The 23,311-nt window shown below is 60.0% G+C and overlaps 2 protein-coding genes across 5 annotated transcripts in view; one reads left to right on the forward strand and one right to left on the reverse strand.

Annotated features, from left to right (window-relative positions):
- LOC101642357 (oxidative stress-induced growth inhibitor 1) overlaps window positions 1-6,559 on the forward strand; it is a 50,917-nt gene extending 44,358 nt beyond the window's left edge. For 2 of the 4 annotated variants that reach the window (XM_045293567.1, XM_045293566.1), the window contains exons 9-16: window positions 772-908; window positions 1,632-1,750; window positions 1,831-1,931; window positions 4,672-4,725; window positions 4,876-4,988; window positions 5,306-5,383; window positions 5,636-5,727; window positions 6,157-6,559. In XM_045293567.1, the coding sequence (XP_045149502.1) occupies window positions 772-908; window positions 1,632-1,750; window positions 1,831-1,931; window positions 4,672-4,725; window positions 4,876-4,988; window positions 5,306-5,383; window positions 5,636-5,727; window positions 6,157-6,185 (723 nt within the window). In that variant the 3' untranslated portion in view covers window positions 6,186-6,559. The remainder of the gene's footprint in view (window positions 1-771; window positions 909-1,631; window positions 1,751-1,830; window positions 1,932-4,671; window positions 4,726-4,875; window positions 4,989-5,305; window positions 5,384-5,635; window positions 5,728-6,156) is intronic. The other 2 variants (XM_030886571.2, XM_045293568.1) reach the window with 2 other exon arrangements.
- Window positions 6,560-10,786: 4,227 nt separating this feature from the next.
- The window catches only part of SLC38A8 (solute carrier family 38 member 8), a 19,023-nt gene continuing 6,498 nt past the window's right edge, over window positions 10,787-23,311 (reverse strand). Inside the window, exons 4-11 of the mRNA XM_045293597.1 lie at window positions 20,611-20,752; window positions 19,294-19,395; window positions 18,640-18,697; window positions 15,767-15,881; window positions 15,124-15,271; window positions 13,614-13,804; window positions 13,159-13,210; window positions 10,787-11,425 (exon numbers count right to left, since the gene is read on the reverse strand). Of these exons, the coding sequence (XP_045149532.1) occupies window positions 11,332-11,425; window positions 13,159-13,210; window positions 13,614-13,804; window positions 15,124-15,271; window positions 15,767-15,881; window positions 18,640-18,697; window positions 19,294-19,395; window positions 20,611-20,752 (902 nt within the window). The 3' untranslated portion in view covers window positions 10,787-11,331. The remainder of the gene's footprint in view (window positions 11,426-13,158; window positions 13,211-13,613; window positions 13,805-15,123; window positions 15,272-15,766; window positions 15,882-18,639; window positions 18,698-19,293; window positions 19,396-20,610; window positions 20,753-23,311) is intronic.

Genomic DNA, 23,311 nt, shown 5'->3' on the forward strand with positions numbered 1-23,311 from the left:
CTCGGTGGAAGCGGCCAGAAGAGAGCAGCTCAGGGCAAGGATCTGAGAGAACCAGGGGTATCCGGCCCAAGGTCATTTCATTGGTAGAGCTCTCCAGAGTGGGACATGCCAGAGCCTTCTTGCTTCCATCCTGGAGTGGAGCCAAGAGCCTGGGGCGTGGTGTGTGCTGGAGTCTCTGGGCAAAGGGGGATGATGCTCCCTCTTTACCATGGAGCAAAACCTGTGGGAAATCCTCCTTCCCCTATCTTCCTCAGTCTGCTGTGTCTCCTCCTGCATTCCTGAGCTGGTGTTCGGTCCTGGGGTGGTGGGGGCTCGGCTGCGTTTAATTCTCTGCTGTGTCTCTGAGTAGCACGTGCATACCCAGGAGTGTCGGAGGGAGGAAGAAGAGGGGAGAAGGGATTGTGAAGAATGCTTCTGTCCTGTAGTACTCGATCGCTGCTGGCAGTAACACCGTCCCTCTTCCCACCACCACCTCCTCCTACCTACTTGCCCCCTTCCTCACCCCAGCTCCCACAGTACTTGCTATGGGACCATGCAGAGATGAGCCTCTAAAAGGCATGTGGTCCCCGAGTCCTCACCACGGACCCTGTAAGGCGGGGACGGCAGCGACCCCATCGCTCATGCTCAGAGATGCCCCACAGCTAGTGGGTCAGGAATCCAAGGTCCACGGCGCAGATGGTGGGATCCTTCCCCCTGCGGGACAGAGACACCCACCCTGGAGCCCCGTATGCACCGAGCCTGTGCCCACCCACCTGCCCACTACCTGCACAGGTGTATGAGGGCGGGAGCAATGTGGACCGGTTCGTGACCCGCTTCCTGCTGAAGGAGACAGCCAGTCAGATCCAGTCACTGCTGAGCTCGGTGGAGAGTGCTGTGGACGCCATCGAGGAACAGACCAGCCGGATCCGGTGCGTGTGGGGGCGGGGCCCACCGAGGAGCTCCTGGGTGCAAATCCCCGGGGGAGCTGCCACACCTTTCTGAGCCTCCACTGCTCCTCGTAGAGGGTCGCAGACACCCACCCACCCCCTATACACGCTGCACCACCATGACCACAGCCACGCTGACAGACGGCACTTGCCTCGGCCACTGGTTTCAGCCCAAGGCTGCTGAGTGGCCTCTGCAGGACAGGCTGTGACCCTGCTGCTTGTGCATGCCCTGACTGCCTGCTGGGAGGCCCTGCCAGCCGTTCTCCAGGCACAGGGAGAGGTCACATGACAGGGTTCATGGGAGATACACACCAGGACCACAGAGGCAGCAGTGCTGAGGCTGGGCGGGTGGAAAGGGAGGGGCTGGCTGGGCATTGGGGTGTGCGTGTCCTGGCTCGCCCTTTTGCACATGGCTTGGCCACTGGGGGAGGCGCCAGCTCTGCTTACTCCCAGCCTTGGAGCAGGGGGAGTGCAGGAGCCGGGCTGAGGGCTGAAGCAGAAGTGAGTTCAAATTGCACTCTGCCCCAGCTGGCTCTGTGCCTTTGACCAGATTGCGACCTTCAGGCCCTCTTTTCCAATCCAGAACCAAGGTGATACTGCCCCCCACCCTGGGAGGGGGTCCGATGTCAGAGTCGCTGACAGGTAACGGGGCCCCCGAATCCCCTGCCGTACACTGTCCGTGCATTTCTCCCATCCATGCTGCAGACAGACCCACAGCAAACCCAGTCATGTGGTCACAGAGACCTGGTATGGACATGCCACGCCTCCTTACACCCCCAACCACAAGCTCGTGGCCACAGAACAAGTGAAGAGCCTTCCAGCAGGTGAGAGGGGCCCGGGAGTCCTGGGAGGGCCCCAGGGTCAGGGCCTAGAGGAGGTTGGGACTCCAACAGGCCCACCACAGCCTCATGGTCCTCCTTCCCAGTCTCAGTGGACTCCAGGGAGGACGGACTGGAGGCCCAAGTGAGTCGGCTGGCAGAGCTGATTGGGAAGCTGGAGAACAAGGTGAGCCTGGCAACACTCCCACACCCACCCCCAGCCTCAAACTGCTCCCAGTCCCCAGGGATGGAGGGCTCAGGGCAACTGCTGGGAACATTATCACTGGCTGGATCTCAGACTGAGGACCCTGCTCCGGACCTGTGGGACAGGAAGCCTGTCCAGAAGGGCCTTCATCAGCAGAGCCTGGGCTGCTAGGGACCCCAGCTTCTAGTTGAGCATATCAAGGGGGGGGGGGTGTGTCTGAGTGAGGGGAGAGTAGAGACCACCCAGCCATCAGCACATAGGCTGTGCAAGTCCACACCACCCACCTTGGTCCCAGCCTCCCAGATCCACCAGCAGTAGAGGCCCTTCAGTAACAGGGCACTGCTGGCTCCCTGGGGAGTGTTTCCTGTCTGAGAAGGCTGGCACTGTGTCCATGGAAGGGGAGTGCCTCCAGGTGGCCCAGGTCACGGCTCAGTGGCGCCATCATCCCCAGGCCAGGATGACGTTGGCTGAGGGCTGTTCCCGGACCCGGAGGTGTAGGTAGCACTTAACAGTGAAGTGAACCAGGGCCTGGTTCTTGGGGAATGTAAGATGCTGAGCCCACTCACCCACGGGCCCAGGTGAGAACTGCAGCCCCTCCCTCCACCCCACAGCCGGATGGAGGGAGGTGGTATATGCTTTCCACGATGATGTGTGTGCTATTTTGTCTTTTGCAAACATCTGAATTTCCGTGGGCTTGGAGTCGATTCTGAAGGGGCAGGCTCCTCTCCTCCCCCCACTTGCCGCTGAGGCAGTGAGGGGGCGCCCACCTGCCGGCTGGGGTGGACCCACCCGGGAAGCTGGCTGCTGGTGGGAGCTCGGCGGCGGGGACCCCGTGGCCCGGTTGTCATAACAACTCTGCGGGTGCCTCAGAGGGAAGCTCTTTGAAGCTTATTTTTAGCGCCCTGGTCGCCCTAACAACCATGCTGGAAGCCCATGAGCACCTGGGAGTCCTGGAGGTGGGCGGGGCTTCTGTGCCGCTGCTGATTGGCCCGAGCAGAAGCCAATCTGGTCCCGACGTCTGAGCCCACCTGCGCTGACTCCGCCTGCTTCCTGAGCTGAGAGGAGACAGGTGGGGGACGGTGTGTCAACAAAGACCCAGGCTTTATCTGTGGTGGGTGCCCAGGTAAAAAGGGAGTCTAGGTGGGGACCCCAATTCCCAGCTAACAGGACCTTCACTCCCTGCCATGGAGTTAATGTCCCCTCCCTGGGACCCTCTAGGACAGAGTAGAACTGCCCCTGTGGGTTTCTGAGACTGTCACTGTATGGGAGCACAAAGCTCTGTCTCAGAGCAGCTGGTGGTTTTGAACTGCTGACCTTGTGGTTAGCAGCCCGGTATGTAGGCCACCATGGCTCCATGCTGCTTCCTGTAGAGGCTGAGAAGTCAGTGTAGACTTGGTTCAAATCTCTCCTCAGAGAAAGATTCACAACCTCAGAAACCCCAGGGGTCTTTCTACTCTTGCTTATGGGGGGCCTGTGGCGTGTGTGAATTAAGAGCAGTGGGCTTGCTCTGAGTTTAATGCAAAGGCTAGTGTGGAACACCCCTGCCTCCCATGTTCCTCAGTACCAGGGGATGATTCATGGGTTGTGGGCAGCAAGCTGGCCTTGAGTCCCAAGAAGCCAGCACAGCTTGACCCAGCTACCCTCCGCTCCCAGAAGCTGCTGAACCGTGGGTCTCCCTGGGCCGGGCCGGAGGGAAGCTTCCTGCGTCTCAGGGCTGACTGCACCCAAAAGCCGCCTTTCTGAGGAGCAGGGTCCGCCTCAGGGCCCCAGCCCATGGAGGTGACACCCTCGGGTGTCAGCCACTGTCTGTCCTCCACATCGTACCTGGGGACGGGGGTGGGGTGGTCTATCCGCGTGGGTTCCATCTCTGAGAACGGCCCCAGAGGCTGTCGCCCTTTCTAGAACGGGTAGCCAGGGCTCGCCTGAGGCTGTGTGTGTGTGGGGGGGGGGTTGTTGAATCACTGAGGATGATGTCGGCTGAGGGCTGTCACCAGGGTAGTGGGTTATACAGGGCCTGCTGACAAAGTCCGCAGTTCGAGACCACCAGCTGCTCTGAGCGAGAAATTGAAACTCACTGCCACTGAGTCTCTCCTGACTCATTGTGACCCTGAAGGGCAGAGGAGAACTGCCCCATGAGCTAGGAGACTCTTCCTAGGGGAGTACAAAACCTCATGGTTACAGGTTGGATGCTAATTGCAAGGTCAGCAGTTCACGACCAGCTGCTCCTCGGGAGGAAGACACGCCCTCTGCTCTTGTAAACCCACAGGGCCAGTTCCACCGTCCTATAGGGTCACTCATGACATGTGGCCATGGTTCCATGGGAGTGAGAAAGGTTTTAAAGAGCAGGGCAGGGGACGAGTAGAGTCCCACATTTCTCCCGAGCAGCAGCTGGTGTTTTGAGCTGCTGCCTTGCAGTTAGCAGCCCAACCTGTAAGCACGAAGCTTTCTCCTCCTGTAGTCAGTCTCTGAAACTCACGGGACAGTTCGACCCTATCCTGGCGGGTCACTGAGTCAGGATCGCAGTGAGAAGCCAGCTGCAAGGAGCAGCCCCTGTGCACATACAGGACTCACACCCGGCTGGGGGTTAAGGAGTCCAGGCCTCCTGCCTGTTTTTGGGCCTGGAGAGAAGGCGCCTGACCAGGGAGGCCTGAGGCTGCCTCCTGGGGGCTGTGTGGTAGCCCCCCTCCCCAGCACAATGCCCCTCATCTAACCTCCATTGCAGAGCCTCTGGTTTGACCTGCAGCAGCGGCTGTCGGATGACGAGGGTACCAACATGGTGAGTCCCAGGGCCTTCCCGGAGCCGCAGCTCCATGCGTGGTCACAGCAGGGGTGGGACTGCTGTGGAGGGGTCATCTTTTAAAGCCGGGTGTGTGCGCTCACGCTGCTGGGGCGGGAGAGGACCTGCTCACGCCCCCTGTCCCCTCAGCACCTGCAGCTGGTCCGGCAGGAGATGGCCGTGTGTCCTGAGCAGCTGAGTGAGTTCCTGGAGTGTCTGCGACAGTACCTGCGGGCCACCGCTGCCGAGCAGGACTGCTTCCAGTGAGTGACCCAATCCCAGCCCTGCAGGGCCCCACGCAGCTCTTGCCCTCAGCGTACAGGGCCTCATGAAGTTGGACCGAGGGGGTGGGGGTGGGGATGTGTGTGTGAGTGTGCTATGCTCCAGGGGTCTGTAAGGGTGAGCGTGGTGTGTGAACCCACGCGTGCTTAGCTGTGGTCCTGGGTGCACTCTCCGTTCACGTACCCAGCAAGGCCCAAGGTCAGTGTGGGAGACACGGCAGCCGCTGCCCCTCACAGGCCTTGCCCACTGGCCCCTGCCCCACTAGCAGGCTGCCTCACCCTCTCTGTTTCCCTGGTAGCGTCGCCGCCATGAGACTGTCCGACGGCTTCACCTTTGTCGTGTACGAGTTCTGGGAGACGGAGGAGGACTGGAAGAGGTGGGACGGGTGCCAGGGGCCCTTCCTGTCCTAGGGTCCAGAGCCGTGTGGGAGACGTGGGCCTCGATGGGCACAGGGCACACCTCCCAGGGATGGAGGGGGCAGTGGGGCCCAGCCCTGAGTCCGTTGGGGTGAAGTTCCTCCATACGACCGTACACTGGGGACTATCTCCTTGGAGATGTGCTCTGTGGGATCCCAGCAGCCCCACGCCTTCACGCACAGGCCCTGAGAGCTGATGTTACCCCGTTACAGACACCTGCAGAGCCCGGGGTGCAAGGCGTTCCGGCACGTCAAGGTGGATACGCTGAGCCAGCCGGAGGCCCTAGCCAGGGTCTCTGTGCCGGGTAAGGGAGTCCCAGCCAGCATCCAGGCAGGAGTTGGGGCAAGGGGACGAGGCCATTCCCAGGAGGGGGACAGGTTAGCCCTGGCTCTGTTCCACTCAGGTAGCTGCACCAGGTCACTGCAGGGATGGATATTGCAAGGCAGCTTGCACCTAAGGCTGAGACAGACTTGGGAATAGGGGGCCAGGCCGCACACGGGAAGGTGGTCCTGGCCCCCCAGAGTCTAGATGGGTGCGTCCCCAAGGCTGCTAACTTCCCAGTAGGAAGGCCATGGGCCCTGAGCACTCACACATGGGCTTGTCATTGCCTCCACACCTGGGCAGCCCCAACAGTGGGCTGACTACTCCCACCCCTGCCTGTGCCCCCAGGGTTCATGAGAGGGGCACCTGTCCGCCAACCTTTGCCCTGACACCTCTCTCTCTCTCTCTCTAGCTGCTTGGTGCACAATGGCCAGAAACTGACCGCCTCTCTCTGCAGCCCTGCAGGAGCCCGCCTGCCCCTACCCACCCAGACCCCTAGACACTGGTTAATGTACTCTCTTTCCAGACACTTCTAAACAAGAATGTATCTTCCTGCCGTTGGGAGCAGAGGGCCCCCGTCCCCACTGCAGCCATGGGGCAGGGGTCTCTGACACTGCTGCCTGATCCCTCCCCACCTGACCACACGCATGACCCACCCCAGTGCCCAGGTAGTGAGGACGTGGCAGGACTCGCCCTCCACCCTGCTGGTTGTAATTACCTGTAGGAGCCGAGACCCCGTAGCGCCCGACCCGGGCCTGGCCCCACGCAGAGCCTGCCCGCTGTGGCCACAGGTACCAAATAAACTCGGGAACGCCCCTCGTGTCCTGTGCCTGCTTCCTGACCTCTCACTGACACGGGAGCAGTGAGCTGGGAACCCCTTCTAAGCTGCAGGGCAGGTCCGAGTCTCCTCCTCCGGCCTCGGTTCCTTAAGCTTTTTAAGGCGGCAGCAGCCCAGGAGAAACGGTCGGGGAACCAACGTCCAGCAACCAAAGGGCCAGAAGGCACAGACGTATGGCATTGTCAAAGGGGTCCGACACATCTGATGGACCTCGCAGAACTGAGAGATGTGCGGGCGAGACTTTACTATCTTAGGATATTTAGAAGTAAGCTTTTAAGATCTGCATATTCAGTAGTTACCTATGTCACAAAATGGGCAGTATCTACATTAAGGGTCCCTGAGCTCACAGGTGAGGAAACCTAATACCTGTAAGGGGGGTTGGGTGTCACAGTGGGAAGAGAACAAAAAGATAGTATCTGCTTCTATAGGGAGATAGAACCAACCATGTGCTCACTGTAGGGCAGCGTAACTGTTAAGGGGAGAATCTGTGGGATTGATTTTTAAAGCAGGACAATGTACTTGGACCTTACCTCTAACTTACCAAAGTGGAGGCTTTCCTACCGTGGACTACCAGCTTTCCAGATTCCCTCTGTGATAAGTTAGGGAATATAGTCCCTGTCCTATTTCCTTCAGTGTTAGTTTCCCACCAAGCAGCTTGGCTTTGCTGCCATCCAAGAATTCACCCAGGAACGAGCATGAAACCCTGCAGAGGTGCCTCTGATGACCGCCACCCTGGGAACCAGTGCTGGGGGGTCTGGAGCCATGCAGGACAGGGTAGAACTGCCCCTGTGGGTTTCCAACACTAACTCTTCACAGGAGCAGAGAGCCTCATCTTTCTCCCTAGGTGTGACTGGTGGTCCCAAACTGCTGACTCTGCAGTTAGCAGTTCAATGTAACAAACCGTTTGGCAGTTCCTCAGACAGTGCACCGGAGTGGCCACATGCCCCAGCTATTCCTAGGAATCCGGTAACTCAGGGGCTTCATTCAACAAGGCCTGGGAACAACGGTCGAGAGGATAATGGAGCTCTTCCTGGCATCTTTGAAGCCCCCTGGCCTGCACCAAAGCACTGAGCACAGAGATTGGGGCGTCAGTGTTCATGCCGCGGAAGGCGAGCGCGTGCGCGCATGCGCGGGCGCTCGAAGTTAACAGGATGCCCACAGCAAGCTGAATGAGGGAGCCGGGAGCACAGACACGCTGCTCGCTGGGTTGGCAATGGCGAGGCAGGCGCACTGGACAGGAAGTAGGCAGAGCCAGGAGCAGCCGTTGGCCACGTGCAGTTACGCAGCTCTGTGGCTGCATCTAGGCTCATTGAGTTGCCTGTCCAAATTGGTCTGTGTGCTCGATGGGGGCTTCGGAAGGTTTGGGGAATGATAGAATCAAAAAGTGAATGGGCTCTCTCCTCGGATTCCTGGAAGCCTCCTCACATGCGTGACCACAATTAAAAACAACAGTGAATGGAGGTGCTAAGTTGCTAGCAGCAACTGGCTCTTCCCACAGGCAGGAGACCGGGACCCTGTGAAGGATTCTCTGCCCTGGTTACCGACCACAAACATCTTCAGACACATTTGTCCCGAGAAGTCACAAGGACCCCGAGAGGAGACCTCCTCAAGGCAGGAGGGCAAGGGGCACAGGTCCCTAGAGGGGATCCCCCACCTCAGGACTTGCCCCCCCTCCCCTGCTTGGCCCAGCCAAGGCTGACAGCCAGCTGTTAAGGAGCTATTATAAAGCACCTGCCCCATCCCTCTGCAGCTCGGTGCTGGCCTTGCAGGACAGGGAGATGCAGCTCCCCCAACCCTGCTCTACGCCTCTTCCACAATCCTGTCTGCAAAGTGGGGACAAGACACCGTCTTTGAAGTCCCGTCCCGCCCCCCCAGGCCATCCGGCATCAGCTGGCACCAGAGCAGGCAGGCCCCACTCCCTCGGGAGCTGGTATTTTTCCAGCCAGCTCGCCTATTGTCACAACGCTCCCGGGCTTAGCGCCTGGGGACCATGGTGGGGGACGATGGCAGGGGGAACCCACACAGCTGGGCGTGTCCATCAGCCCGCTCCCTGCGCCCCACCCTCACCATAGCATCTGGCTGCCACCAGCCCACGGGCACCAAGTGCCTCGGTGCCTCCCCAGGGTGAGTAGGTGGGGACAGAACGCATCTCAGCCTAAAAGGTAAATAATAGCATCCACTTGCGCTTACGCTCCGGAACCACACGAGCCCCTGCATACCGCAGGCACCACTTCACCCCAGGTCAGCTTCATCCCAGGCAGCAGACCAGGACACGGAGACCAGCCTTCCTTCCGGTGGTCATGTAGCAAGTGAGTGAGCCAGCAGCACAGCCCCCCCAGCTCCTTGCCCCCACCAGCCATGCTCTCACCATCCAGCTACAAGGCATCACATGCCCAGCCCATGCCGGGACGCTTTCCGACTCAGAGTGACCACAGGACAGGGTGGAACCACTCGGTGGTTTCCGAGGTTGCAAATCATGACAGATGGCCTAATCTTGTCTATTCCAGAGCAGCTGGTGGGTTCAAACTGCCGACCTTTCCGTCGGCAGTCCCATGCGCAGCCCACCATGCCACCGGGGCTGTGTATCAACCCATGGGAGGACCGAAAACACGAAGCGCGGAACCGCTGCCGGACTCTGCGAGCCCACGCTGAGGCAGATGATCACATGACACTGACACCCGGAGGAACTGGGGATGAAACACACAGGGCAGACTCGTGTTTTCAGATAGCAGCTGTGACGCAGGACAGGGTAGAACTGCCCCCGTGGGTTTCTGAGACTCACTCTAGGGTCGAAAGCCTTTCTCAAGCTGCGAGTGGTTTTGAACTGCTGGCCTTGTGGCTCGCAGCCCAAGGCATAGCCACTATGCCACTGGGGCTCCTCGCACATTTGCAGACGTATTCACAATAGCCAATGGGGGCCAACACCAACCGGTCTGGTGCATGCGCACAGCAGGATCTTGCTCCGCTGTGAAGCTCAGTACAGGCCACAGGCCAGATGGACCTCGAAGAGGTGACAGAGGTGCCAAGTAACCAATGCCAGTCACAAAAGGCCGCGTGTCACTCAGGAGTCGGGGAGGGGAGGACTCTCACCTGCCAGACCTAGAGGGTGACCCCAGCCTGTGTTTCTCTGACCTCATCCCTCATCAGCCTGTGCCCTGGCCTCATGCTCTCTGGGGTTGAGACCCTGTGCTGTGTCAGATGGAGGTAGAAGCCACTGCCCCCAGTGGAGATTCTATCAATCCAAAGAGCCCTGCCTCCAGTTCTTATCATTTCCTGCCAGCCCACTTCCCACCTGGGGTCCTTTCTGGGCTGTGGGTGGGCTCTACTCAGTTTTCCCTTTTCCCCTTGGCTGCCAGGAAGCTCAGCCCCCCGCCTGCCAATCTTGATCTAGGTTTTCTGGAATCTAAGCTGCCATTTGTTCTAGAGCCTGCAGGGTGTGAGGCGCCTCAGCAGCTGCCTGGGGCCTGTAACCTCCACAGTGACCCTGTCCCCACCATGCTCAGCATCCCCATCTGGTTGGCTGGAAAATGGATGCTCAGGTGAAGTTCATCAACTCACCTGAGATCCTGAAAGAGCCCGTGGCCGATCTGGGATCAAACCCAGGTCCCCAGCAGTTCTTTATGACCCAGTCCTGCCCCCACCACGTCATCCCCCAGGACCCTTGCAGGAGAGGCTCCCCATATCTCAGCCTTCCTGGGCAGTTGCCAGCCAGCCTTTCAAGAGGCCAACACAGTGTTACTAACAGGTGACCAGCATCCGCACTGGCTGTCTGCTCCAGGGACATTATTGGTCCATTAGGACAACCCTGCCCAGCATGTCCAGGTCCCCAAGGCCCTTGTCCTGGAGGACACTGAAGATGGAGGAAGCAGGCAGGGCAGTCAGAGATGCCTGCATAATGGCTGTGTCCCCTCCACTGGTCATCACTTACACTTCCAAGATCGGCCATGTGGCCAGTGGGGGGAGGGAGGCAGTGGCCCCTCCTACCCCCGGGCTATGGGCCCCTACCGTGTGACCACCCCTCAGTGGAGTGAGAGGTGGAGAGAAAAGGGGCAATACAGTCCAGCACCCAGTTAAAGCTGGCCCCAGCTGTACCTCATGGGGCAAGGGGCCTTACCTGGCCACGTCTCAGCTGCCCCCCACTGTCAACTGCCCCCTTAAGAACTGAATGACATGTCCAGTGAAGTAAGCCAGTCACACAGGCCACTTACATGAGGCCATTTATGTGAGCTGCCCAGGCCAACCCCTGGACAGAGTGGCTCACAGCTGCCCAGCATGGGGACAGGGGGACTGCTTCCGGGTAGGGCTTCTCTCCAGATGATGCCAAGGCTCTAGGATTGGTGGCCCAGGTTGTAGACACACTGACACCATGTCATGCAGGTGGCTGGATGGTACAGAGAGGGGACATGTGGCTGTCGATCTCAAGCAGCACATCCAGAGTCCGGTCACTGCAGTTGGCCTTGAAGGCCAGTCCCTCCCCTCCTCTCCCAGGCTGAATGCTGCCAGCCTCGGGGCACAGGAAGAGCAGTCTCTACTGGTCAGCATCCAGTGAGGACAAGGACACAGCTAGGTTCCCTTCCCTCCCAAGGCCCAGCACCCAACACCCCAGAGCTGGGCTCCCCTGGCACTGAGAACCCCTTGCGCTGGCAGAAGCCAAGAGGAGCTGCCCGAGGTGTGCATCCCTCCGTGTGCATGCTGGCAGCAGTGACGTCTGCTGGGTGGTGGACCATGGTGCGTGGGGGTCTCTCCTGCTCAGAACAGCTCCAGGACAGCCGCCACTGTGCTCTGGCCAAAGATGAAGGTGCCCACCAGCACGGAGACCACGCCCCAGAGCTCCAGGCAGCACCTGCCAAAGGCACGCAGCTGGTCAGCGCCACGGTCCACCTGGGTCTCCTGTGAGGCTTGCTGGGCACATGGGGCAGCTCGCTAGTCTGGGACAGACCCCAAGCGTCCTCCACCTGTGCAGAGAGGCTCTTAGGGCATGGAGAAATAAAGGTGGCAGGGACCAAAGCAACAACGGACATGCCACCTGTAACTGCAAAGCCTCATCCTGTCCCAATCACCTTCCAAGGATAGGATGCTCACTGTTCAGCCCTTTCCTATCGCTGCCCAAGTTGGGGAGCACCCTTTCCCCTAAGCAAGGAGGGAGAAGGTTCTAAGATCTCTGCAGGGCCGGATCAGGTCTGCCCCTACGAGGCCTTGGCAGGTGAGGTCATGTTTGCAGGCTCTTAATACAACCAGAGGAGACAACAGGCAGACAGTGGGGCGAGGGCCATAAGGAGATTGCCACAGAATGGCCTGACCGGCGGCAATATTTCTGGCCCCATTAAGGCAGCCAGGGGCTCCGTTGTCATGGCAGGCTTGTCTCCAGCCAGGCAGCTGCCCAGGAGGTCCACGCCCAGCTACCCAGGGAGACTTGTCTATGTGCCGGCTGCTAGGAACCACCCCTGCACTCCCGAGGGGCTGCCAGGGAGGCAGGCTTCTCCCGAGGACAGGGTGAGGGCTGGCCTGAGCTTGGACCAGGGACAAGGCAAAAGCAAGCCTTCAGAGCCTGCTGTGGGGAGGGTACCCGCTTCAGGGCATCACAGGCACCTGTGGGGCCAGTTCTGAATCCAACGACACCTCCCTGCCCAATGTGACTCTGGGGAGGTCAAGCTGGAGAACCGGGTGGGGTTGGCAGTGTGGGATGTGGACACACCGGCTTGCACCGGCCCAGACCCATGGCCGGCCAGGCAATGGATCAAGCATGGTCTCCAAAAGGATGCGGCCTTTGACTGTGTGACCCGTCCGGCAAGAGTCTTGCTCCTGCAACTCAGCAAGGCGAGGGTGCGCTGAGAGCGACCACCAGTGTCCTTGTAAGGAGAGACGCAGGGAGCTAGTGACAGTGATGGGGGGGTGACATGCCATAGGCTGAGGATGGCCAGGAGGGACCTTCTGCCGGGGCCTCCAGAGGGAGTGGCCTTTCTCAAGCCTGGGTTCTGGGCTCTGGTCTCCAGAGCGGAGGGGACCACCCCAGCCCCAGCCCAACTCTGGTCAGACGCGCTGTTATCACTGCAGTGCTGCCCCCCAGCGTGTGTGGCTTGTCACTGCACCCCAGAGCCTCACAGCTAATTTCCCTGGCTGGTGGGCTCACTTTATCCATCGGGAAATGGGAGGAAGTGCCAGGCAGACCCTAAAGGGGTTCCCTGGGGTGTGTGGTCTGGGGATCCCGCAAGGTGCCTTTCATGCACACAGCCCCTCCTTCAGCCTGGGTGGGAGGACACACCTCATAGAGAGGCTCTTCCCAGCTCTTCTCTGTCTGGCAAGGCGGGCAGTGGGCAGCTCTGGCCTGACCACACAGAGCCCCGACCACAGCCCCTGCTCGGGACCTAGCAGCCGGCGCATGGGTATGTCACCCTGGGTAGTTGGGCATGGACCTAGCGGGGTAGGCGCAGACGCAGCTCAGCATGGGTCCGTACCCCCCCCCCAGGCCCCATCCCGTGGCCCTCGATGCCACACCCACAGAGGGGGCGCAGAGGGGGCACCAGGTCCACACACGGGCACACCTGTCTGCCCGCCGCCCCTCCTCAGGACACTTACTTGAGTCTTGTTCCCAGGGGCTCAGTATTCATGGCACCAATGAGGCACAGACCTGTGAGGGGCAGGGGAGGCGCTGCCTGAGCTCCACAGCAGGGAAGTGGGGTGGGCAGGAGCGGGTGCACAGCCGTGGGTGGGCAGGCGATGGGGGGAACAGCTCGGGGTTTGACCCTCAGTTCGGCTGTGTTCTAGCTATGTGACCCCAGGGTCTCCGGCCTCAGTTTTCCCCTCTGTAGGCAGGGGCTGAAAGAACCCTCCCATGGGACTACCGAGACGTTCAAATGAAGACTGGGTGTGGGGGTGAGGTGGGGGGCCCTTGGAGAGCACCAGTCCGGGCCTGGCTCTCCTAAGCAGGTGCTCGGTAAACAGACAGGGCGAGGGGTGGGGGTGGCAGGCGCAAGGGCATACAGGCCAGCGGCAGACGCGAGGAGCCCGGCTGGGCAGGGCAGGGGTGTCACCTGGGAAGATAAAGATGAAGAAGGCGCTGATGCCACCGATGATGCCGATAACCTCGCTGAGGTCGGGCAGGAGCAGGGCCAAGGTGAGTGTCACAGCCACCCATGCCACAGTCAGGGGCATCCGCACCCGGGGACCGGAGGGGTCTGCTGGTACCCTGCAGCTCCGCCTCCACACATCCTGCAGCACCGACCTGCGGACCAGGGCCACCGCTGATGCCAGCCACGCCCACCCCACCCCATGAGATGGCCAAGGATGCCAGCCACGCCCCTGTGGATATGGAACACGCCCCCCTCCCCACTCCTCAAGGCGTCAGCTATGAGAGAGACCACAGCAATCCCTACACCTCAGGTGGTTTGGGCCCTGGGAGGATCCCAGTACAGAAAGATGTGACATATGAGCCAGCAGAGAAAACAGGCGCCCATGAGTGACAGCCAGCCAGGCCAAACCCCCAAGAATGTGGGGAGGAAGGACTTGAAGCACCCTCTACCCTGGTGGCAAGGAAGAACCACGCGCCCCAGCAGTTGGCCTGCAAAAGGTTTCCCTCTTCCCCTTGGCTGCCGGGGAGCTCAGTGGTGGCAACTTCTGGTCTTTCCCAAGTTGGCACAGGGCTGTTGTCCTGCCCTTTGCCTTCCTCCTGTGAAGAGCCTCATGCCTGGCTGCACTGCATGTGTTAAAGCAGCTTTGCCACAGGTGGAGGTCCGCAGACAGACCCCCAACTTCCTGTGCTTCCCAGAAGGAGTGCTTTTATAGACGGGAGGTCTGTGACTGCCCTGGACTGTTTACTGATAACATGTGCTCACCGCATGTCTGTCTGTCGGGGTCTAGGTCATTCTCACCCTACTTCAAACGTTTTCATCACACACACGTCAGACTACAGGCTGCATCACTTTTATACTCAAAAAACTCACTGCCCCGGAGCCCATGCCCACTCACAGCAACCCTCTAGGACAGGCTGGAACTGCCCCCGCGGGCTTCCGAGGCTGTAAATCTTTATGGGAGTAGAAAGCCTCATCTTTCTTCTGTGGAACGGCTGGGGGTTTCCAACTGCCGGCCCTGTGGTTACTCGTGTGACTTGCTTTGTTGGCATGTTCGGCCTATGTCCACACTTGCCTGCCTGTGGTCGCCTGAACCCCAACCCAAAATGTCTCCATAGTCTCCTGTACAGAGGCAGCACAGGTGGGGAGAGGGAGGCTGGGGGGAGGAGAGGGCCGGGGGGTAGGGGGAGAGACCGGAATTGAAGCAGAGGCTGGGGGCGTAGCAGAGCTAGAAGCCATGTTGCCATAAGCCCAGGCTGGCCTGCCACACCAGGAGCCTAGAGGCCGGCAGGGGACAGAGGCTCCTTGGAGACTTGGGAGGGGGGACACGGCCTTGTCACCAGCTTGGTCTGGGACCCATTGGTGTGTAGACTAGCCAGGGCCCCAGGACACTGACAGGTGCCCCTATGTCCAGGCAGGCCCCGAGTCCTGAGAGTGGCCACGAGGCGTGGCTGTGTGGGCCGGCGGGTCTCACCTGCCCAGGAAGAGCACAATAGGGTAGACTGTGACAATGGACACAGCGAAGAGGACTCGGGCTATGATGATGACCACGTCCCCGCCTGGGTAGGACATCAGGATGTCAGCCGAGACGTTGGCCCCGAAGGTCAAGAAGCCGTAAGCCCCTGAGAGGTGGAAGGCAGGGGGCTGGTCAGATAAAGGAGGGGCCATGGCCACACACCGTGGCTCCTGGTGTACCCTGGGGGGTCCTAAGGCACCCACCCTTGGGACTGAATCCCTGATACTCATCCACAGAGGGTGGTGTCACTCTGTAAGGTGGGTGTTACCCCACCGCTTCTCAGCCACAAAGCTAGGGTTGCCCTGTGGGGTGCCTGCCACCCAATACAGTGGCCAGGGGCCGACCAATAAGGTGAGTGACCATCAGCCAGACGCCATGCTTTGAAGTGATGCTCCCCATTCCCTGTCCTGTCCCCTGGGCTCACAGCCCGGCAGGACAGAATGGAACTGCCCTGGGGGGGAGGGGGAGTGCGAGGCTATAAATCTCCACGGACAGCCTCCTCTTTCTTCCTCAGAGTGGCCAGTGGATTAGAACCGTGAGAGGAACAGCTCGATGCAGGGCCCACGACGCAGGGCCCACGGCATGCCAGGCCTGGCCTCACCCGTCAGCGAGTAGACGAGGCAGCAGGCCAGCAGGGACAGCGTGGAGACCAGGGCCCAGCGGGAGAGACGCTGGTCATACAGGCTGCAGTAGATGGACACGGCGGCTTCGTGACACTGCGGCGGGACAAGGTGGCGTGTGGGCTCAGCACCACCCTGCGGCCAGAGGACACCGTGTCCCAAGGCCACCATCCCAGGGTGCTAGAGTAGACAGCACAGGAAGGGACAGGATAGACACACATCCACGGCAAAGAAATGGTCACACAAGTGCAGGGTGAGCCAGGACCCAGGCATGCCAACTCACATGTGCAGCATGGCCCCTCCCGGTGGCATGGATACTCCGTGCCCCGCACAGGTCTAGGGACCCCCGAAACGGAACCCACTGCCACAGGGTGGGTTTCAACTCAGTGACTCCAGCACAGAGCGGAACAGCCCCACGTGGCTGCCGAGGCGGTCACCGTCAGGAGCAGATGGCCTCCTTGTTCTCCCTCAGAGCGGCTGGTGGGTTTGAACTGCCAACCTTGCCATCAGCAGCCCAGGGCTTTAGCACGGCACCACCAGAGCTCCTCGAGACCAGAGCAGAGCTTCCCAGCACTGGGGAACCACTGCACGCACGGGGGGAGGTAGGGTAGGCAACACCCCTAACCTCCCACTGTACATCAGTGGTGCCCCCCGCCCCTAGTTACACAACAGGACGGGCCCCTGGGGAGAAGGGTCTAGGGGAGAATACTGCTGGGGCTGCTGCCCGACCTGGTGATGTCACACGGGCCACTGCAGTGTTAAGTCCCCCCAGGGCCTCACACATGCCCTGAGTCCAGGGGTTCCCGGCACAGCTTACCCTGCTGTGGGCCTGGTTCTCAGGAGGCCTGGTGGCACAGTGGCTAAGTGTTCAGCTACCGAGGGGACTGTTGGGAGTCCTACCCACTCAGCAGCTCTGCCAGAGACCACCTGGCCAACCGCTCCTGTGAGGAGCACGGTCCCGGACACCCTGGGGGCGGTCCCACTGTGTCAAAAGTCTCTCGCGGCGTCAGGATTGGCCCCCACAGCAGCAGACCCCAGCTCGCAAAGGGAGCTGTATGTTGGGGTCCCGGCGGGCTGGCACCACAAGTGCTCCCAAGGAACCTGGGGTTGGTCCTGGGGAGGGCAGGTTCCCAGGCACCAGTTCAACATCCCCCCCCTCTCTCATGAAGACCCCAGGCTCCTCCCCACCTCACTCCCCACTGTCGCCAGGACACAGGACAGACCATGTGACAGCCAAGGGGACAGAGAGCACCAGTGTCCAGCCGTAAGTGGAGGGAGACACAGAACACGGTCAGGCATCAGGCAATGAAGTCCTGGTGCCTGCTGCCACCCCAGGAACCTTGACGATGACCCTGGCCCCTGAGAGCTCCCCAGGCTGCCACGGGACAGACCCACGTGACCTCGCTGAGCCGTAACAGCCAGAAGGGAACATGCACACAGAGAGACCCTGGCAGCCAGGGGCGGGGCAGCTTGAGGGCACGCCTCAGGCGCTCAGGGTGAGGGGGCTTCTTTCTGATGAAAATTCTCTGTGACTGGCAGCAGCATGGGGCCTAGCCCCACTGGGGGTCCGCCCCTCCCTCATCACCTGTCACCCCCTCAGACACTCGGAGAGGGCATGTTGGATGGCGCGTCTGAGCGTGGCCACGGGGCCGGGAGGAAGGGTCCTGCTTCTGTGTTTGGAGGTAGGTGGGCACTGCCCCCCTTCATGGTTACAGGCCAACCCCCTCCAGCTGTGGCCCAACGCCCCCTCCTCCCTGCCATCTTCCTCTCCATGCATTCCCCAGGGTGGTCAGGGGTCCCGGGTTGGGTACGCTCTCCAGCCGGCATCTGAAACCCCGGCCTAGGCCCCGCTGCTAGGAGAGCCGGCTGAGGGGCACCTCTTTAAAACTGAGCGCAGACCGCCGGGGTGAAGCCTACCCAGCCAGATGGCACTGCCTGCTCCTCGGGCAGGCGGGTGGGTGGGAGGGGGGCCACTCCAATGAAACCTGAGCTACTGACAGCCACGTCACCATCACCAGTTCTCCGGAGTCTTCCACAAGGGAGACTCCAGTGAGCCTCAGCGAGGGAGAGGTGAGGGAGAGGTGAGACAGGAAAGTCTCCGAGTTAGAGAGGGATGGGGGAGCCGGCAGCTGGCCCATCGGCCAGGGAGGGAGGGAGCGGGCAGTAGCTCTGCCCTAAAACAAACAAGGGCGTATCTGTGTCCCGGGAGGCAAGGCCAAACCCAGTTGCCCACTGCACCCCTTCTGCAGAATGGGATACTGCCACGCTCCCCAAATAGGCTGGGTCTCCCTCCACTTCATGCTGCCCTCTGCCCTTCACCTGGTGCTTCCAACAGGCCCCCCCCTTCGAAGCTGTTCCTCCAGGCCAGTAGGATGACTTCCCACAACCGGCTGGGAAGACGCTGTGGATTCTGCCCCAGTCCCTCTGCCTCCACAGCAGGGCCACACACGGCCAGTCCTTCCCTGAGACAGGATCGGGGTTGTTTCCTTTCTGTGTCCCTGAGGGCAGAATCCACCTGCACAGCATGTGTGAGTGTGGCCAAGAGCCTGGCTAGTCTCCACATCCCAGGCCCTGCAGGGAGGATGGGTCCCAGGCCCCGACACATGACCAAGTGCAGGGGATGGACTGTCGGCAAGGCCACACGCCTGGTTCAACTCATGCCTCCCTGTATCCTGAGCCCAACCAGGCCTCTCCCCAAGCTCAGCCCACACGTCCCCTCGCCCAGCCTGGCCGGGGCCCAGAGGGAGTCTCTGAATGATATCCCCGAGGGCTGGAGGTGGGCTGAGCCAAGAGAGCAGGTGGATTCACACAGACTGACAGCACTCAGTCACTCACAGGGCTGACCTACAATTACCTGGAACCCAAAGCAGATGGTGGGGAAGACGCTGAACACGGAACTCCAGGAAGAAGGGCTGGAAGGGAGGAAGAGAGGTGTGTGTGAGTGAGAAGTCCCCCTCATACCACCTGCCACCTGTAAGAAGGGGTCTTCCAGGAGACGAAGCATAACGAGACTGGCTGTATCTCAGCCCCCGCACCCACTCCAGGCTTCTGGATATGAGAATACTGCTATATGCACCACGTTTTACCTAGACCCACATGGACACCTGGCTGGCCAGGAGACGGTAACAGGGAGCTGAAGTAACCCCTGGCTCCCCTACCCTCTCTGGAGAAGTGAAACACAGAGGTGCAGGTTGGATCCACCAACAGATGCCCAGGAGGGCAAGGATGGTTTGATCTCCATCCAAACCACCCAGGAGGTGGGATGGTGAGGGACGGATCCACAGGACAAGCCTTCTCAGGGTCCCCACCTGTGGAACTGGCCCCAGCAAACACCCAGAGAGCCACCCCTGAGGCACTACCCCGTCCGATCAGGTACCAGGAGTAGAATTTCTCAGCAAGGAGCCAGAGGTTATCTGCAAACCTCAGGGACTCGCTCCTGCAGGGACCTCATCACTGACTCTCTGGGCTCCCCTAGGATGCCACCAAAAAGCCAGTCTCTTAGACTCACCTCTGTGAAAAACGGGGCTCCCGAGCCAAGCCCTCAGGCCCGAGGTAGTACTGCAGCACAATGACCAGGCTGAGGTAGCAGGCGGCCAGGGTGCCTAGGATGCTGATGTACACACAGACAACAAGCACACACGTGCATTTATGTGTGCATGTGTGCGCACAGATGGTATTAGGGAACAGGTGGTACACACACAGTCAACATACAGGGCCGAGACCCCGACTGTCAGGAAGGCCAGGGAGCAGGCCCCTACAGTTTGCATGTGTCAGCACTACCTCTCCCTAGCTGGGCATCCTGGGCCTTGATGCCCACATCTGTGCAGCACAGACGGCACGAGTCAGAGGCAGCGGGCAGACCTGCCACGTTCCTGCCTGGCAGTGAGCACGTGGCAGCTGTTGGTGCGTCCACCTCTCAAGCACATGGCCAGCCCAGGACACTGGCTCCAGCCCATGACAGAGGGTAGGGGGCAGGGTCTCTCCCAGCTCCCCCAGGACCCTGCTCTGCTTGTGTGGTTTTGTATCAAGATGAACACTCTCAGACAGGAGAGGAAGGGTCTAGCGTGGGGGAGGTTCGGCCAGGCTGAACTTTCTCATAGGAGCCCAGGTGGCGCCGTGGTTACAAGTCGGGCTGCTCCCTGTAAGGTCAGCAGTTTGAAGCCACCAGCTGCGAGGGAGGAAGATGAGGCTGTCAGCTCCCAGGAAGAGTACCAGTCTTGGAAACCCACAGGGGCAGTTCCAGCCTGTCCTACAGGGTTGCTGTGAGTCAGAATTGACCCGAGGGCTGGCAGCGAGTTTGATTGTTTGGGGGAAAGACGAGGCTTTCTACTCCCAGGAAGCGCGACAGTCTCAGAAACCCACAGGGGCTGTTCTACCCTGTCCCCTGGGGTCACAGGATGCGTCAGCATCGACACGATGCCAGGGAGTTTGGATTTAACTGTCTCAAAGCTGCACAGAGAGCCTCGGACCAAGGGGAAGACGTGCCCATGCATGGAAAAGTCTGGAACAATTCTATACTGAGAAGTCAGTAAGGGACACACAAGGACCAGCAGGAAATGCCCAGGCTGCTCGTCTCTGTTCCACCTCCTCTGTCCACTACTCTGTCCGTTCCAGCCCTGGCAGCAGCTCCCCCTGGGCCCACGGAGACACAGGATAAAAGCCAGCTGCCACGGCGCGGGCCCACGTCAGGAGAGCCGTGCTCCACCACACATGGCTGGGCCTCTAGCCAAGCAGCCCACTGTGCCCACCTTTTCTGTGCCTCCCCAACTCCTCCCCCTGCCCCCCACCGGGACACCTGCCAGGAAGGGCCCGAGCCCCCTCGCACCTGGTGTACTTCTGGAAGCCAATCTCCCGGGGGGCCGACAGGGGCAGGATAACCAGGCAGGAGAGCAGAGCCAGGAGGAAGCGCTGGTCGGCATACCAGGGCCGAGGGGCGGGGGGCACAGTGGGCAGCAGGAACTCATGCACTGTGGGGTGAGTGGAGGGTGGAGGGTGGAGGGTGGGCCTGAGGGTTGTCAGCAGCAACCACTGTAACCAATGGCCCCCCAACACCTGAATGCCCACCTAGAGGGGCCCCTCCTAGCCTGTATCTGCCCTCCCCCAACACCCTCCCCACTGAATCTAGGCTTGCCTGTGGAAATCCCACCCCACAGAAGCACCCAACCCGACACAAGCAAGCATTGCTTTCCCTGCCCCTGGGGTCTCCCCCCCCCCCCTGGGCCTGGATGGCCCACTGCCTCTACACCCCTCTCCACGCAGCACGGCCAGCTGCTTCTGACGCCTGATATCGCCTCAGCTGGCTGCTGGCCGGCAAGGGCTTCGGGCTGCTCGTAAGATCTGCAGTTCAGAACCACCAGCTGCTCTGAGGGAGAAAGACGAGGCTTTCTGGTCCCGGAAAGAGTTACAGCCTCAGAAACCCCCCGGGGCAGCTCAACCCTGTCCTGTGGGGCTGGCATTGGCTTGACAGCAGGGAGTGTGGTTTAGGGTTTGAACCCACCCACCCAGGGCTTTGTAAGACGTGCTGGTGGTGCCACGAGTCTATCGGGCTCGCAGAGACCCCACAGGGCAGAGCAGGACGACCCTATGGGGGGCTCTAAAGCTGCAGATCTTAGCGGAAGCCGCCAAAATTTCTCTCCAGCAGAGCTGGCTGGTGAATTCACACGGCCCACACATCAATCGGTTCAATGTGGAACGCTAACCACCACGCCACCAGGATCGTTTCCCCAGAGACCCTTCCGTCTCAGCACTGCACAGCCAGCACTGCACAGCCAGCGGCCTTCTTGTTTGCTGCACAAAGGCCGGGCGGAATAAAAGCGCAGGCACAGGGAGGTGTCCGGCCTCCGCCCCACCACGTCAATCATCCCCAATTAAGCGCCTGAGATTGCCCGAGGGGGACTCGGAGGACCATATGGTGCCCAGAGGACATGCGTCGCCCCAATTCCCCAGGCACAGTCAGGCTTGGAGGCAGAGGGGGAGAGGAAACCAGGTGGTGTGGGGAGTCGGAAGGCGCAGTCAGTACAGGAGGATGAGATTCGACAGCGGAGAGTATCAGAGAGGCTGAGTGGGTGCACAGAAACCTGCGTTCCACTACAAACAGCAAAGCTCGCTGAGATGGAAGCAGATCAACGGGTCTCTCTGCCCTTCCCCAGAGAATCTACAAGCCTTTGATTTGGAGCACGAGAGGAAAAAAACCCAAACAAACAGCAGAGGGGGCTTCCAGGAAGGACTCCACTCATGTCCCTTTTTCAATGTTCCTTGAGTTTGGGGATCACAAAGAAGCACAAGATGGTAGCTGTCGGGCGGATGGGGGCAAGGCTTCCCTACCAAATTGTCCTAGGACAGCCCTGGCTGCCCCAGGAGGGAGGAGGAGCAGGCACCTGGCTGTGGTGGGAAATTAAAGACCAAAGGGACGTCCATGCAACTTCCCGGCCTTTGTCCCCACAGGGAAGGTTTCCGGGCTCTTAAAACTTCTCCCTCGGCATAGAGGACAATGGGCTCATCACCCGATGTGTAGCCAACGGCAGGATCTCAACAGGAAAAGCACAAACAGCCGCGTGGACCAACGGGCAGGAGGCAGGAATAGACAGTTTGCCAAAGACGACATCCAGGAAACCAGCAACCAGCATTCCTGTGTGTTAGCAGTAAGAGAAACACGAACTACAACAACCAGGTGCCCCACGTCATGCCAACACTCGCAGCAAAATTCACAAAGACAGGAGAATCAAGGCTGAGAGGATGGGGAGAGACCGGTACACCCAGACACCACTGCCGGGCCGTGTGACGTGTCCAGCCGCCACGGGAATCCATATGACGCTTCCCTGAACAGATGCAAACACGATTACCTGATGCTCTCCCACGCAATCCGTGTCTACAGAGATCAAGAATCCAACTTGACCGGACACATGCACACCTATGTTTGCCACAACAATCTCCCTCCACAGGAGCAAACACATGGAGACAACCAACAACTCCGCTGACAGAGGAGTGGGTATACACACACACACACACACACACACTCTCTCTCTCTCTCTCTGTCTGCATTCATCCAATGGAACGTTACACACAATTAAAAAGAACAAGGAATCTCCAACATTGCAAGACGAGGGCAACGCTGGAGAACACTTTTCTCGGGCAAGTAAGTCGATCTTATGAAAGTTCAAGACACCACACAAGGAAAAGCAAAGGAAAGTGGTTTGCACACCAAAAACAAACTTTGACTACGATAGCAAGCCCGGGAGTGGGGTTGGGGCGGAGAGAGGGAAAACATAGGAAAGAATAGAGGGGGAAGGGTGAGATAGTTAAGGTTTATTGTGCCAACCTGGCTGATGAACACATGTGGGGTTAATTGAAGGGCGGAGAGATAAATGGCTCCGTGAGCCTCGCCTTTCTAGTTCTCGGGTCTCTTGCTTTGTGACGGTCGGACCAGGGAGCAGCTGCTTTAGCCAGTTCCCTGCTCCAGCTGGCAAGGCTGACTTCCTGCACGACATCCCCGAGAAGCCACATGGACCTACCCCGATGCAGCCCTG

This window comes from Echinops telfairi, unplaced genomic scaffold, assembly GCF_000313985.2.
Source record: "Echinops telfairi isolate 266 unplaced genomic scaffold, ASM31398v2 ScPeMD7_2291;HRSCAF=2852, whole genome shotgun sequence".
Taxonomy (NCBI): domain Eukaryota; kingdom Metazoa; phylum Chordata; class Mammalia; order Afrosoricida; family Tenrecidae; genus Echinops; species Echinops telfairi.